Genomic DNA, 16036 nt, shown 5'->3' with positions numbered 1-16036 from the left:
GTTGTTGAGGCATGTGAGCACGATCTGCGAAAAAAATTGTCATCAACAATGGGGATATGTGGATGGATCTTCAGCTGGCAAATCTTCGAAAGAGCTTGGGCGCTTCCCTGTTCCTGGTGCATTTGTGCAACCCAAGATGCTGCCAGAGAGTGATAAGTGATTGTTTAGTAGCACTCTGATGCTCTTAATTTCGCCTTGGCCTCCATCTCATTGCACTTTCGACGTGCTCTTGCTGTCTCGCTTATAGGATCGTCGTATCCAGGTTACCCGCCCTGAGGCTGTGCACAATGTCCTAGTCTATACTTCTGCTCGCCTAGACCTCAACTGGGATCAACTGATCTTCCGGGCCTTTAAAAAATATGACCAATCAGGGCTCCCCACAACGTATATCCGTACCAATGGTAGTCTTCGACATCCATCCCCTGTGTTTCAGAACATACTCCACCAAGGAGGTCTTTCTCGACAACGACCGTATCGTCGCATGCGATAGGGTCCACGTCGCTCAGGCACCAACAGCGCTCATTTCGCTCCCCGGCTGCACGGCGCCAAAAGTATCATCATATGTCGGGGAAGACCGCCAACGACTACCAGCGAGTCGCCCAGTACAACCGCTCGCCATGATTCACCGTGTCTCACTAGCCGCGAGGACTCCTTGCTGGCAGTGTACGAAGGCTTAATACTATCGGTAGTAATCCAGAAACTAGAACCTGTCAGGGTCGTGATAGGCAGCTTGATCGACTTTTGACAGGTTTGTTTGTATCGACAGTGGATCAGGTTCTAGCCCGCCAACGTTGCACTCCATCTTTCACACGTCAATCTGGGTTTGGCACTGAGTCGTCACCCCTTGGCCGACCCCCTGGATGTGTTTCGTTGTGTTGCGATCATGGTATTCTGTGGAGACATAAAACCAAGAGTGTCCCTTCTGTCTCGCAAATTCGTCTTTGACTATATATCTACGCTTGAACCACATCTCGGGCTCCAATCAAAGAAGGTCTACCACACTTTTACACACTTGCTCTCAAAATGAAACTCTTAATATCATTGTTGCTTCCTCTGTTATACTCCAGTCCTGTCTTCGCCGACTACGCAGATGATGCAAATGCAGCCATCAAAACGCTACAAGACAAGTGGTATGATGCTAATACCGGCCTTTGGTAAGTGCCTACTTCCCCCAACACTATTACTCTTTCTGACATCACAAGGGACAAGCTCTGGTGGCAATCAGGAAACATGGTCGAAACTCTCGCCCGCTTCGGCCTCCAAGACGCTTCCTTCAAGCAGACCGCCGTAGACATCGTTTCAAACACATACGCGAAATCTGGAAATCAGCTAAATGCAAAAGCCTGGAAGAACGATTTTTACGACGACATGGGTTGGTGGGCTATGGGTTGGATTGCTTCGTATGATTTGACTGGCGATGCCAAGTACCTTAATACAGCGAAAGACCTTTTCGAAGATATGACGGGCGGATGGAACACACCTTGCAATGGTGGCATATGGTGGGACAAAGACCACAAATCCATCGCCGCTATATCCAACGAGCTTTTCCTCGCAGTGGGCGCAAGTCTAGCGAACCGCGTTAGTGGCCAAGAGAAAGAATATTACAAGAACTGGGCGCAGATGGAGTGGGATTGGTTCTTCGAGTCTGGCGTTATCAGCCCAAATGGACTCATTAATGATGGTATTGACATCAAGAGTTGCAAGAACGACGGCAAGACGACATACACATACAACCAGGGCGTTATCCTCTCTGGCCTATCTGAACTCGCGCGCGCAAAGTCCGACGGCGGATTCATCCAGCACGCGTATAACATTGCCAATGCAGCGATGTCGCGGCTCAGCGAGAACGGCATCCTGACCGAGCCCGTCAGTGGGCCTTTGGACAAGCAAGGCGCGCAGTTCAAGGGAGCTTTCGTCAGAGGCCTATCGCTTTTGAACGAAAACGAGCCGCAGCAGTCGTTCACGGCGTTTCTGAAGAAGAATGCTGAATCGGCTTGGTCACAACCCAAAGTCGACAACGGTGTCATTGCCGATCGATGGCAAGGCGGAAGCAGTAATGCTAATACAGCTAGTCATGCGGCGGGGATTGATATTCTTGTTGCTGCTGCACAAGCTGCTTAGAAGCACGTCGGAGACAAATTGCGATCTACGACGAGGTTTGCTTCATTATTAGAGTCCTTTGGCATGAGCGGACTAATGTTTTGTTTTTCACAGCTCTCACTTTGTGGTACGGTCCCCTTTTGGCTGCGGACGTCCACGACTTATACCCTCTATTGTGAGCTTTTTTTAGTACCCCCTTCCGGCAGCATGTTGTGCAGCTAGGATTTTCGGGTTTATTATGATGTTATGAAAACCAACCGATCGTTACATCCTGTTTTAGGATCGAAAGACTTAGTTAGACACCCCTTCTTTAATCTAGTGTCTTGTACTCTTGATAGTGTTCGCTCCATCTCATCTCGTTCTCGGTGGTGGTTAAGCTTTCCCTGCATGTTGTTACGGAGCCGGGATCTGCCTGCATAAGGAGTCTTATGCATTGTGGTACGAGGTTACCGAGACCACAAAGTTTTATGCTTTCGAAGCGAAAGACTCTCGGCTCTCGGCATGCGTGAGTGTTACTCAAGAACTGCATCAATATTGATTTAGTCCCGTTTTCGATTTTGGGGAGTGCTCTTCCGCGGAGTTTTTATTCTCTTATCGCATGGATGACGGCTTTCGGGTCGGATATGTTGTTGTGTGGGTTGGGTTGATGTATCCTCCTTTTTCTGGCGAATCGCTGTTACCGCCCTCCTTTAATCATGCTAATTATACGTGTTATGGCGGGAATCTGATGCACAAACGGGTGCATTTCGATACGATTTGACACCTCTTCTGGTATGTGTGGCCAATCAGCACCCTTGGGTATATTTCCAGAATCTCTTCTTCCCTTCGCTTGCAGAAGACTCTATCGTGATTTGCGTAATCTATCCTCTCTTGCTATCGAGACCGTAGATAAGGGTTAGAAGATTCGCCTTTAGTGCTGGAATCCGACATGGTCTTGATATAAAGAGAAGCGTTAGCGCCAGCGGGACGGCGCACTTGCTATGACACCCGCGAACAAGCGTCTGCATCATGCATCCCACCTCCCAGTAATATTTAGAAAAAGTCACATGTTCTATTCACCGAGTCTACCGCATGTAGGTATTGAAAATGATGGGAACGTGGTCGGTCGATCCAGCACTTGCCTAGCTAGGCTCACACGGGTTCGGTATCAACGCTACCAAAGTAGATTAGCTAATAAACTATTTCAGCCGATAAACCACCCTAATATTAAAACAAACTTAATACATTATTTTTAAACTATAATATATTTACTACTAATAATCTAATTTTAGATGCAATTGCAGCAATTAATTTATAAAATTTTAAAAAATAATTTTTATACTACATAGCTATAAAAATATTTAATATTAATTAAATTACTTTAGCGCGCTAATACTAAAAAAAAATGCAATTAAATATAAAAAAAGTTTAACAATAAATATATTTTAATTTATAATAAAAATTAAAACTTATATAATATATATAAAGTTTATTTAAACACAGGCTTATACTTATAAAAGCTATAATAAAAAATTTTGCCTTTAAAGTATTAAAATAAAAAATTTTTAATATATAAATTACGCAATTTTTAAAAAAATATTATAATATTTTTATTTTTAAATATACTACTAAAATTAATTGCAAATAGCACTTAGCTAATACTAAGCATAGCTATAAATTATATTTTAACTTTTTTTATTTAAAAATTTAAAAGTATAAAGTTAACGCGCGCTATATTTATAATATAAATAAAAAAAAATTTTTTATTAGCATTACTTTATATTTTAAATAAGTTTTTTTAAAATAATTTTAAAAGTAAAAATAAATTATAACAGCTTTGCAAAATAGTAATTAAAAATAAATAATAATTTTAGTATATATTTATGTAGATAAAAGCGCAGTAAATCTAAATATAATTTTTAAAAAAAAAAAAAAATTTTATAATATTTAGTTACGCAATATAAAAGCAAAAAAATATTAAATTTTTTTTATAATAAGTTTTTTTAAATAGTCTAATAATAATATTAGTTTAGCCTAGCTTAAATAAATTTTTAATTAGTATATAAAAAGCAAAGCATAAGCAAATTATAAAATTTTTATTTTTAATAGTTATAGCAGCTACTTTATTACTAATTTTATAAATTTTTGCAACGCTAATAAAATCTTTTTAATAATATTTTTTTTTTATTTAATTTATAGTTTATAACTTTTAAATATAGTACTTTTTTTACTTTTTTTAATTATTTATTTAACTAAGCTTGCGTACTACTTTTATTATAGCTAAAGCTTTATTTTTATAAATAAAAGCAATTTTTTCTTATTATTTTAAGCTATTTATAATATTATATTTATTTTTATAAATATACAAAAAGCGTTTAAAGCTATAAGCATTAAGCTACTTAATATTAATATTATACTATAATAATTTAAAATACAACTATAACAGGAAGATTAAAAGTTAATAAATAGAAAAAATAATAATAAAAATACTTAGAACTAGCTTTGCAATTTATTTAAAATTATTATAAAAAATAAAGTAAAAATTAAAGCTAAATAATTAGGCTTTATACTATATTTTTTTTAAATATAAAATAAGTTTTTTTATTATAAAAATAAAAGTTTCTACAATACGCTTTTAACTAAAAAAAAGTATAAAAGTAAAAGTAAATTTTTAAATTTTTAATAGTATAAAAAATTTTATAGCGCTATAGTATTTTAAAATTTAAAAACTATTTAAAAAGCTTATATACGCAATATAATTGTTATATAGACTTTGTATAGCTTGCTGCATAAAAAACAATTGCATAAAAAAAAGGCGTCCTTTTATGTACATATTATACATTTGGAACTGCTGCCTGTAGCTCCCTACTTTCAACTATTACAAGCTATTAATAACTATATAAAATACTATAGTTTTTAATTTTTTACAAGCTAATTTGCTAAACTAGAATTTTAATTAATACTTTGCATGCTGTTACTAATTAAGTTGCTTACTTTTTTTATTTAGGAGAATGTTAGTTAAGGTGCAAGCTTATTACTAAATTAAGCTCCTAATAGCAGGCTAAGTATTTATCTGTAGTTTAATAAATAATAATTTTTATATAAAGCTTAAGAACTTAACTAAATGCCCTGCTTATAATAAATATTAATTAACTTGCCTAGCATTGCCTAAACAAGTTAGTTACTATTAAGAGTTAATAATTATATTGCTATAATTTTTAAATAATAACGCATTAGGTCTGCTAATGGCAATTATTAGTTTTAATAATTTATTTAGCTAGCCTAATATTGTGTAAACTTTACTGCTTTAATACTATATTAAGGTACTAGGTATAGCACCTAAACTATAGTTTTATACTAAATTTTCTTACTGCGTTGTATAATCCGCTCTAGCGTTGACTTTACTTTTATTTATAAAAATATGCAATATAATAAAATAACGCAAAAATAAAGCTAAATAATTTTAAAAAAAAAATAAAAAAATTAAAAGCAATAGTAATGTTATACAAAAAGAAAATTATAAAAAAAATAAAAATAATATAATTATTTACTAAAAAGCGCGCTGCAAAAAAGCGCGCAGTAATAGTTTAAAAATAAGCTACTATATATACGCAAAAGTAATAAAAAAAAAAAGCTATAATTTTATAAAAATTTTATAATAAAGTAAATAAATATAAATAAATAATTTTATATTTTGCAAATTTAAATATAGTAAAGCATTATTATATTATAAATACTAAAAATAGTAGTTTAAATATATTGCAGCTATTACTGTTTTTATTTAAAACTATTACGCGCAGCTGCTAAATTAACTTTTTATAAAAATTTAAATAGTATAAATTAATTGCAAGCGTTTATTTACTAATATTTTAAAAAATTTTATAATAATAATTTTTATTAGTAGTTTTATAGCCTTATTTTTATAGATGGGTGACTTTTGTTAAGGTGGTTTATTGGCTGAAACAGTTCATTAGCTGATCTACCTTAGTAGTGCCTGCCCTGCTGATTGGACCCATCCGATCTTCGCGGACTTACTGGACGACCTTAGTCAACGAAGCAGATGCACGTCGATAAGACTGCAGCAGAACTAGCATCCACTCACAGATACGCTTCATCTCCATCTCTCCATCGGGCCTACAGCCTACATGCATACTGCTTCACCCGTGCCGCCTGCATGTATTCCGCTCTTCATGGTAGGTCGATTGCTCCGCGATTACACCGCTTGCAAGCCGTCTTATGTGTATCGTCATGCGTACTGTCATCCCACTCTATCAGGATATCCACTTTTTTTGCAATTTGAATGCTCTCATAATCCCATGTACAGCATGTTGCGTAATTGCCTTTCGCATCTCATGGCTTTCGGTACATATTGGGACTGTCAAGCCCAGAGGTAGCCCATCTATCATTCTTTGCCTCAATTCTTGATCATTCAAGCCTCATCATGGACTACGAAACGAGCAAATCATGGTCATGGCTACCGAAATTTCTCGGGAAGTCAAAGGCGGAGGAAGCAGATATAACACCCACCGAGCAAACATCACTACTACCGTCCTCCCCGCATGAGGAATGGTCTATCGGCGAGACCCATGAATTTGAGGACGAATCCGCATCGAATTTTCAACTGATCTTACAAGAGTTCTGGATCCTTCTGAAGGGTTCGTTACCTGTAGTTGTAGCATATGCGCTTCAGAACTCTTTGCAAACAATATCGGTGTTGATTGTAGGGCGTCTATCTCCAGAAGCTCTTGCCACAGCTGCTTTCTCCTACATGTTCGCAATGGCGACTGGGTGGCTCATCGCACTCGGAGGAACGACGGCGATCGATACTCTGGCATCTGCAAGTTTTACTGGAAGCAAGAATCCCCACGACCTTGGTATCATTCTGCAGCGTTCATTTATCGTTCTCCTGTTGTTCTACATACCAATTGCCATCATGTGGATCTGCTCGGAACCGCTATTCAAAGCACTTGGTCAGGAAGAATATATTGCACGCGACTCGGCTAGGTTCCTCTCTGTTCTCGCTCCTGGCGGGATCGGCTACATATACTTTGAGGCGGTGAAGAAATACCTACAAGCTCAAGGTACTTTTGACTTCCGATGGTAGATTTCCGCCTGCTAATACACACAGAAATTATGAGACCTGGAACCTACGTCCTTCTGATCACCTCCCCTTTGAGCGCGGGTTTGAACTACCTCTTCGTATATACTCTCAACATGGGTCTTCTGGGCGCACCGCTCGCTACCGGCATTGCCTACTGGGCGTCCTTCCTTTTACTTCTCGCCTATGCACGCTTCGTAGATGGCTGGCAGTGCTGGGGAGGTTGGGACCGCAAATGCCTACAGAATATGTGGGTATTTGCACGCCTAGCCTTCCTTGGAGTTATACACGTTGGAACAGAGTGGTGGGCATTCGAAATTGTCGCACTTGTTGCTGGCAAACTTGGCACTATACCGCTGGCTGCGCAAAGTGTAATTATGACTACGGATCAAGTTATGAACACTATACCTTTCGGAGTAGGAGTTGCCACCTCCTCGCGTGTTGGCAATCTCCTAGGAGCGCGCAATGCTAAAGGCGCTGCGCGAGCCGCCAACACTGCGGCTGTGTTGAGCATGATACTAGGAGCCCTGGTACTGGCGGTGCTCATGGGAGTCAAGGACTTCTACGCTAGGATTTTTAACGACGATATTGAAGTTATCAGGCTCACCGCAAAGGTAATGCCCTACGTCGCGCTGTTTCAGATTGCGGACGGCCTCAATGGCAGCTGTGGTGGAGCGCTTCGAGGAATGGGTAGACAACATATAGGGGCAACGGTGAACATTGTTAGTTATTACTGCGGAGCGCTACCACTAGGGATCTGGCTTGCCTTCCATGGTTGGGGTTTGGCAGGCTTGTGGGTTGGCCAATGCATTGCGTTGTACATTGTAGGTTTCGCAGAATGGGCGATCGTAGCATGGAGTAACTGGGACTACGAAGTCAAGAAGGCTTTCGAGAGGATGGATTCAGACGACAGGGCTGAGTTGGGTATGCCGGAAGAGATCACACCGAACGCTGTGTACCGGTAGCGCAGTTTGCAGGCATTATGGTGTGATTGAGGCAATTATGGGCGTACTAGCAAAAGTGCTTATTAGACAACAGTAAAATAGAGGTAAATAGCATCCCGAGTAATTCTGCGTAAAGTGTTAGAAATTGCTCGAAGTGGGCAAGCAGCGGGGCTAGTGCGATCATTATCTGGACCCCTGCACCGATTTGACCTTACCTCACACGCACAGGTACCATAGCTACTTCCAAGGTTTCCCCACGCTCCACACTCTGAAGTGCCGTTGATGACGCTCACGGTAGGTGAACTCATGAGCAGCGAACAGTGTGTCTTATCGTGAGCATGCATAGCCCCCTGCTTCACTTTTGACCGCCTATTGCGCGAGAAGAAGCAATATCGAACCAATGTGCATGGAAGCCAGCAGAACTAGCTCTTGCTATCAACAACTCAGCCTATGACAAGCCCTTCTACCGTTGGAAACGGCGTTACGTAGTCTACTAATCGGTGGTTTATACGTAAACGCTGCATCGGAAGCTCGCTACCCGCATAAGTCTATAGCTCCCCAGGATCTTGTGCCGCTTTAGATAAGACTGATACTGAAGAAGATTTGAAATGCTGAATATAACGTTTACGGCATGCTCCATGTGCCCTCTTACTGGTCAACTCCTCTGGTTCCATGCCCGTGGCGCCGTCATCGCACATGGCGGGGGCGAGCTCCACATCCACCCGCAACGCCCGTTGCATGCTCTGAACGTGACCTCTGATCAAATGGCTGCGAGCTGGGGAAGCTATCAAGATATTATCGTGGTGCAGACGAGGAGCATAAGTTGTTGCACATCTCTTGCTCAATCATCCGCACGCGGTACACTATGATTCTTCTTAAGGACCCAGAAAGCGCCATCTCCGAATGCTCACTATACCGATGGTGACCAAAATCCAAAGCTCACATCGATATTCTAACCGATCGGAGGAAAAATGGAGCTAGATTTGCATACGACATAATGGACAAGGGTAGCTCAAGCTGTTTACCTAACAGGAGCTGGTCAAGAGGTAGGCAGATACAGAGGGGTATGAGCTTCCCACAGCTATTTATTTCACGTTCCCGCGATCCTGTTGTTTCGTTCCGTCTGTAATATCCTCCGTTGCTTGCTTTTCAGCTTCAGAACCTGCAACAATGAAGCTTTCTTCAACTCTTCTTGGCTTCGCAGCTGCTGTCGCTGCCCATGGCGACCATGACCACGACCAAGAGCCATTGGCTGGCCCGCACGAGGGATTGTGGTACAATACGCTTCCTGGCGATGGTGGAAAACAAGTTAGGATTCCCAATCTCGAATTAGAGCTCTAGAACATCCATTGACCTCAGCACAGGCAGATTCCATCTTCTCCGGCATCTCCACGTTCGGCCGTCTCAAGTACCACCCATGTCTTTCTAGCGATGTGAAATACGACATTGCGTTCATCGGTACTATATCCTGTACTTGTGGATCTTTCGCCAGTTGACAACTTGTAGGCGCTCCATTTGACACTGGCACGTCGTACCGTCCAGGGGCCCGCTTTGGGCCCAGCGGCATTAGACAAGGTTCTCGCCGGCTCAATCTCTAGTATGTTTCATTAAGCAGTCGAGTGCTTACTTTTGGGCTCCCAAGGCTCACGCAAATTGGGATTTAGTGGCGGCTACAATGTTCCGCTCAAGGCAAACCCTTTCAGCTCTTGGGCAAAGGTCATCGACTGTGGAGACATTCCGGTGACATCGTAAGGAACCCGCTTTCTTATGGAAGCATGTTTGGAAGTCAAGGGTAGCACAATTAACTTTACCATAGGTACGACAACGCCTATGCGCTGCAGCAAATTGAAGAAGGCCACAACCTCCTCTTGAGCCGCGCTCCATATACGCATGCTGATAAGCCGGGCCCATCCAAGAAGGGCACGACACTTCCACGACTGATCACACTTGGTGGTGACCATACCATTACACTTCCCTTGCTGCGCTCCATCAACCGGTGAGTGTGCGCACCACAACTAGATCCGCAACAGCGAACTGACCACGAATGAAAGGGAATACGGCCCTATCAGTGTCATCCACTTCGATAGTCATCTGTAAGCTCCATAAAGTCCAACACCCGATCAATAACTAATCGTGCAACCAGTGACACATGGAAGCCCAAAGTTTTCGGTGGCGCTCCCAGCGAGCAAGCCAGTATCAACCATGGAACATACTTCTACCATGCAGCGCAAGAAGGCCTCCTCGCCAACGACTCTAACATCCACGCCGGCATCCGCACGACGCTGTCTGGACCCTCCGACTACGAGAACGATGGATATTGTGGCTTCCAAATTGTCGAGGCCAGGGAGATTGATAAGATTGGTACTGATGGTATCATCAAGAAGATCAAGGAGAGAGTCGGTACTACGAAACCTGTCTACCTGAGTATTGATATTGATACCCTTGACCCTGCTTGTGAGTTGCCGTGCCGTCTATAACAACCAGCGAGGCTGACCCAGATGTATAGTTGCGCCTGCAACTGGCACGCCTGAGACTGGAGGCTGGACCACGCGCGAGCTTCGCACCATCATCCGCGGTTTAGAGGGTATCAACCTCATTGGAACCGACATTGTCGAGGTCGCTCCCGCTTACGACACCAATGCTGAATTGACGACCATGGCCGCTGCTGTAAGTAGCAGGCCCAATATCTGTTGCTTAGGTACTGACAGTGGGTAGGATGTTCTGTACGAGGTTATGACTTTGATGGTCAAGAAGGGACCCCTCAGCGAACTAGGCAAGCAAGAGACAATTGAGCTATAAGATGGAAAGATGCTGGATGTAGTTAATAGACGTTAAACAAACAAAGCATGGTGTGTTCTGGAGCGGAGCTTGGGGAAACAGGGTCCTGTTGACTGTAGAGCGGACTGCGCAGGCAGTATTTGCGGGACGAGCAGGGTATAGGTGACGACAAAATACAACTGCATTCGAGAAAAGGTGTCAAGACTAGTCATTCGATTTGTTATTTTGTGTCTGGTATGAGTCGGGATGACAGGTCACGCTGCGAAGTACAGAGGGGCGAAGGAAATGATCTTCGCGATCGCCAGCCAACCACACGCTTTGGCTTGGTAATGGCACCTTGTGCCGGGATTTGCCGCAGATGACATAGGCTTCACGAATTCAGCAACAATCACCCGTCGTCCCTCACCATTCCTCTTCACAATACACGTGCTTGTTTGTTTTAGTAGCAGTATATCTCAGAAGACAACCCTTCGCCATGTCTGTATCACGCACAGCTGGAGCGCTCGCCCGTTCCTCAAACTCCACATACTTACGATTCGCCGCTCCATCATCAACTCCCCGCCGATGTTCGCAATGTCTCCGCAGCTTCTCCTCATCGATACAGTACCGCCAGTCGTCGAAGCGACAGATGCAGACTGCGACGGCGTATCATCCTGCGTCGTTATTCCCCGAGCCGCCACCACGTAACGCCCGTGTGCCAGATACTTCAATAGCCGGAGGCGTACCCGAGGCAAATCAGTCAATTCCCTCACGATTGTCTCATCAGGACCGCAGTGCTGCTACCCATCAAGAGCAGCCATTAGTCAGCATACCAGAAGGCGAGGCGCAAAAGCCACAGCCAGCAGCTGCTCCCAACAAGTCTCTCCGACCGCGACGCTACAATTTCGGGCCCCGAAAAGCGACGATCAAGCTCTCACCATCCGCCGTAGCACATCTACGAGAGCTCCTCGAACTCCCCGAACCAAAGCTTATACGGATAGGCACAAGGGCGAAGGGCTGTTCGGGGTTGGCATACCATTTAGAATACGTGGATAAGCCGTCCATGCTCGATGAGCAGGTTGAGCAGGATGGTGTCAAGGTTTTGATTGACAACAAGGCGCTGCTGAATATCATTGGGAGTGAGATGGATTGGCTTGAAGACAAGCTGAACCAGAGGTTTATTTTCAAGAACCCGAATATCAGTAAGTCCTTTCGTTCGTTTGAGATCTATGAATGGAGAAGCTAACAAACGACAGCGGAACAATGCGGCTGTGGAGAATCTTTCAGCGTATCATGATCCCCTTACGACTTCATAAAGGAGATTCAGCATCATTTGGAGCAGCATTACCGGCGTTATACCCCGGCATATCATTTTCAGCATGCATCAATCGTTTTAGAATGCTCTCATCATTACCATAAAACCTCAGAACGTCCCTGGCTCATAATCTACGACCTTCACCCCCTGCGCAACTTCTAGAACGAACTTGCCAAACTCTTGGTGGGCAGGGTCTTCGTTCACATAGTAGTCTCGGTCCTCTGCGCTCGCAAACTCGACGACGAAGCCGTGTGTAAAAGCGCCCTAGATCGGGATCAGGATTCTCATCTCCAAGAGGGTTTAGGGGGTATAATTCACGGCATGGCCTTCGGGGCTGTTGTTCTTGCCGCCCGAGAACGACTTGATGTAGGGTTGCCTGGAAGTTGGGTGGAGGCACTTTTCGTGAAGTGCTAGCATGCGCTTGCATGCCTGTATATTGTTAGTGTGGATATCATGTATGATAGGACCGACTGTATGACATACTTCATCGACCTGTTCATAAGTAGCTGTGGGTTTCCACTCGAATAATACGATGTGAACAACTGTCATTGTGTATATATGAAAATCTTCGTTGAGTACAACTGTCCTCTGGGAATGGATGAGTACGGTTCGAGATGGGGTTAGGTATGGGGCTTCGGATGTATGACCTCAGAACGCTAGCTAGCTCCGGACTTCCGTGTACCCTCAATCGCGACAGCCCGCACGACCATACATTACTATTCCTCCATGATATTCTGACGGCAGAACTACTACCTTGCTTACAACACGTCATGCCGAGTCGCAACTTCTGCGCCTTCGTCAAGCGGCCGAGCAACCAAGCTGCACTACCTGCCCTTGGCTTCCACCACAAGTCACCATCTCGAAGATGAGCAACGCGATGGCTCTCCCCGAGCAACTCATATACCTAATTATCCGCTTCACAGCGTCTGTGCCTGACTTGCCACTGTCCATAAACACGCCAAGAACAACGACTACGCTGTCCCTCAAGCAGCTCATCCGACAAACCCTACCGCCTAACCACGCCTCCGCGCGACTACGGTTGATATACGCAGGCAAAGTCCTCGCTGACACTTCTCCGCTGTCTACATCTTTGAGGCTAGCGCCACCCCCGCGTCCTCCGCCGCGCGATGGATCGTATGATGAGAATGGGACGGGACGCAAGAGTAAAGGGAAACAGCCGTTGCGGGAGACTCCATCGGTGGAGTATGGTACAACTGCAGACATACCATCTGAGGCGAAGAAGTACTACATACACTGCTCTCTAGGCGATGCGCTGTCCCCGTCCGAACTCGCCAGCGAAGCCACCCTTGCGCAAAACACCGAGATAGCGCTGAAGTCACAGTACGAAACGTCGCCAACGCGGCGCCGTACCAGCAGCATCAGCGCAACTGAGAGCGACGATGCCCGACGAAGACGGAGCTCAACAACCACGGCACCCCAACCGCAAGCCCAAGGCTTCGACCGCCTCTTGTCCTCTGGCTTCACATCCGCCGAAGTAGCGTCCCTCCGCTCACACTTCCAAACCAACCTCTCCTTTACCCACACGCCCGACACCATGCCGTCTCCTGCACAAATGCGCGTGCTCGAAGACCAGTGGCTGGACAGCTCTGCCAACGACCCGTCTGCCTCTCTCGCTGGCTCGGATGGAACTGGCACTGGGGACGCTGGGTGGGGCGCGGGCTTTGCTGTGGAAGAGGGTGGATTAGATGACATGTTGTGGGGGTATATGACAGGCTTCTTTTGGCCCCTGGGGAGCTTGGTGTGGGGATTTAGAGAAGAAGGGGTATGGACTAGAAGGAGACAGGTGGCTGTTGTTATGGGGGTGTTGATCAACGCAGTCTTCGGGTTTATGAGGTGGAGTGCTTAGGAGGCAACGAGTCGGACTGAACTATAAGAGGTTGGTTGCACCAGAACGTGTTATGATTCAGGAGTGATACTGTATTGCTCTTATTTTTAAGAACTAGACATGGTCTTCGTCTGAATATGACTATCACTTTTTTTTGTTAATAAAGGGACTTCACAGATGATGACATGGAATCTCTCGGCACATCTTAGGGCTAGAATAACTTTGGTAAGTTCGCAAGTAACATTCGAAAGCGTAGAGCCTACTAATACTAATTAGGTTATCCCATGCTATCACTAACTGTGCATTCACCAAGGCGTCATCGAAAACATATTTCAAGGAATGATCATTACATTAACTACTGGGCATTATATCCATCGTATCAATCGTGGTATACACACGAGATTCCCGGATCCAAAAAACGCCTTATGCCCTGTACCGCCAAAACAAATGGTATATAGCGGAATGCTTCAAAAAACTTTTGCTTTCTCTCGAGTCACCGCCTGTGGTCGTGGCTCTCCCTGTCATTTACCCCCTTCATTCAATGCTTAAAACCCGTACATGGTCTCGTAGGCCGAGTTGACGCTCCGGTGGTGCTCAATGGCCTTGGTCTTCAGCGCCTTCCAGATTTTCTGGTAGTTCTTGGGCGCAAGGGCTTCCTCCTCGTGCCTTTCCTGCTCTACGCTTTCGCGTGGCGAATGCGCGGCAGAGTTGGAGCGAGATGAGGCTGTTGATACGCCGGGCGAGTAGAAGACGGTGTAGGCCTCGTTCATTTCTTGGTGGTGCTTTTTGATGGCTTGCCATGCCTTTGCTGCGTTGGTGGGGTTCTTCTTCTGCGCTGGCGAGGTGATGGAGTTGTTGCGCGATGTCTCAGTGGATGGGTGAGAGTAGTAGATCTCGCATGCGGCGTTCATGCTCTCGTGGTGGGCCTTTGCGTGAGCCGCAACGGAGGAGAGGATTGATGGCATTGTGAAGTTGTGTTGGTTTGGTGGTTTGGATTGTCGAAGTTGATTGTAGTGGTATTGATCGACTGAATGCTTTGCTGTTTGATGCCCATTGCACTGCGCTACCTACCCGTCTCTTTATACCACCTACCCACCCTACCCCAGATGTCCTATGACCCCGCCAAGCATCACCAGTCCCATCGTCAAACTGCTCAAGTCATCAGAATTTTACTCACCACGCCTTGCACATGTCGTCCTGGATCGATCGCAACATGGAATAGAATGCAATCCGAGAGTCTCATTGGTCAAAGAGCTTACAAACCCACAGATTTTGTCAGCAAACACCTCAACGAGGTCTGTGCGACAGGACTTATGACACCTGGGACTGGACGGTAAGCCTGCATGCGTTTTCCGAAGGCGTCACAGGTGCCTTTCCCGACGGCGGCTAATTTTGGTTCAGGGTAGGCGTTGTGTCATGTTGAAGGGAAGAGATTTTGGACATGTCCTTTGGAGGCAGTCGGCTAACACTTAACGGCATGGCGGTGGAAAACTCTGTTATTGGCTGTCGCGGCGGCCAGCCAGCTGCCCCGTAATTAGCCGAGGGTTGGCCAGCGCAGTGTCGCAAGACTATTCTAGATTCCGGCGTAGCATGACAAGTGGATGCTTGTACGTAAATCTCAAGTGATATTTTTCACGATGTCCGTTAAGTGTTAGAGGACTGCCTTTGGAGGTATAGATGGGAAAATTTGCCTTTGATGAGTGTTTGATCTCACGATCGGGAGTTGATGTCGTGGTGTAAGGAGAGGATGGTGACATGGATGCAACATCAGTCTAGACCCCGAAGGATTCCTGGAGCTCGTGAGGATCGTGTTCTCGCGAAATGAAGGTGTCGCATACTTGTGATGATTTCTCCTACGTGGTCTGCGATGCGCTCACACACAAAGATCTCGATCACTCACGTGTTCAACCCCTTTCCACCAACCCCTCTCCCTCGACTGTTATGACGCATGTATTTGGAGTACCAGCGCATTTCCATTTTCTGTTTCTATTGAAAAG

General features: G+C 44.6%; 7 protein-coding genes across 7 annotated transcripts; 5 read left to right on the top strand and 2 right to left on the bottom strand.

The window, feature by feature from the left end:
- Positions 1–1218: 1218 nt before the first annotated feature.
- On the top strand, positions 1219–2408 carry K460DRAFT_362475 (glycoside hydrolase family 76 protein). The gene has a single exon (XM_040932648.1). The coding sequence runs from the start codon at positions 1231–1233 to the stop codon at positions 2119–2121; it is 891 nt and encodes a 296-aa protein (XP_040794296.1). The 5' UTR covers positions 1219–1230; the 3' UTR covers positions 2122–2408.
- A 4001-nt stretch (positions 2409–6409) lies between these two features.
- Positions 6410–8227, top strand: K460DRAFT_324896 (MATE efflux family protein). The gene is made up of 2 exons (XM_040930582.1): positions 6410–7160; positions 7208–8227. The coding sequence occupies exons 1-2, from the start codon at positions 6521–6523 to the stop codon at positions 8140–8142; spliced, it is 1575 nt and encodes a 524-aa protein (XP_040794295.1). The 5' UTR covers positions 6410–6520; the 3' UTR covers positions 8143–8227.
- Positions 8228–8968: 741 nt separating this feature from the next.
- Positions 8969–11304, top strand: K460DRAFT_362473 (Arginase/deacetylase). The gene is made up of 9 exons (XM_040932647.1): positions 8969–9429; positions 9486–9579; positions 9628–9718; positions 9786–9869; positions 9938–10117; positions 10173–10214; positions 10265–10575; positions 10628–10788; positions 10837–11304. Exons 1-9 carry the CDS (start codon positions 9292–9294, stop codon positions 10918–10920), a joined length of 1185 nt encoding a protein of 394 aa, XP_040794294.1. The 5' UTR covers positions 8969–9291; the 3' UTR covers positions 10921–11304.
- Positions 11305–11374: 70 nt separating this feature from the next.
- K460DRAFT_401747 (uncharacterized protein) lies at positions 11375–12175 on the top strand (the record flags this gene model as incomplete). The annotated part of the gene is made up of 2 exons (XM_040936453.1): positions 11375–12080; positions 12135–12175. 2 exons carry the CDS (start codon positions 11375–11377, stop codon positions 12173–12175), a joined length of 747 nt encoding a protein of 248 aa, XP_040794293.1.
- A 126-nt stretch (positions 12176–12301) lies between these two features.
- K460DRAFT_401746 (dabb-domain-containing protein) lies at positions 12302–12742 on the bottom strand (the record flags this gene model as incomplete). Its single annotated transcript, XM_040936452.1, has 3 exons — positions 12302–12457; positions 12512–12622; positions 12677–12742. 3 exons carry the CDS (start codon positions 12740–12742, stop codon positions 12302–12304), a joined length of 333 nt encoding a protein of 110 aa, XP_040794292.1.
- A 162-nt stretch (positions 12743–12904) lies between these two features.
- K460DRAFT_362469 (uncharacterized protein) lies at positions 12905–14403 on the top strand. Its single transcript, XM_040932646.1, has 2 exons — positions 12905–14264; positions 14316–14403. The coding sequence occupies exon 1, from the start codon at positions 13071–13073 to the stop codon at positions 14058–14060; it is 990 nt and encodes a 329-aa protein (XP_040794291.1). The 5' UTR covers positions 12905–13070; the 3' UTR covers positions 14061–14264; positions 14316–14403.
- Positions 14205–15459, bottom strand: K460DRAFT_362468 (uncharacterized protein). The gene has a single exon (XM_040932645.1). The coding sequence runs from the start codon at positions 15002–15004 to the stop codon at positions 14585–14587; it is 420 nt and encodes a 139-aa protein (XP_040794290.1). The 5' UTR covers positions 15005–15459; the 3' UTR covers positions 14205–14584.
- Positions 15460–16036: the final 577 nt, after the last annotated feature.

The sequence above is a fragment of the Cucurbitaria berberidis genome, assembly GCF_010015615.1.
Source record: "Cucurbitaria berberidis CBS 394.84 unplaced genomic scaffold K460scaffold_1, whole genome shotgun sequence".
Taxonomy (NCBI): Eukaryota; Fungi; Ascomycota; class Dothideomycetes; order Pleosporales; family Cucurbitariaceae; genus Cucurbitaria; species Cucurbitaria berberidis.
This window is presented reverse-complemented; position numbering and strand designations above follow the sequence as displayed.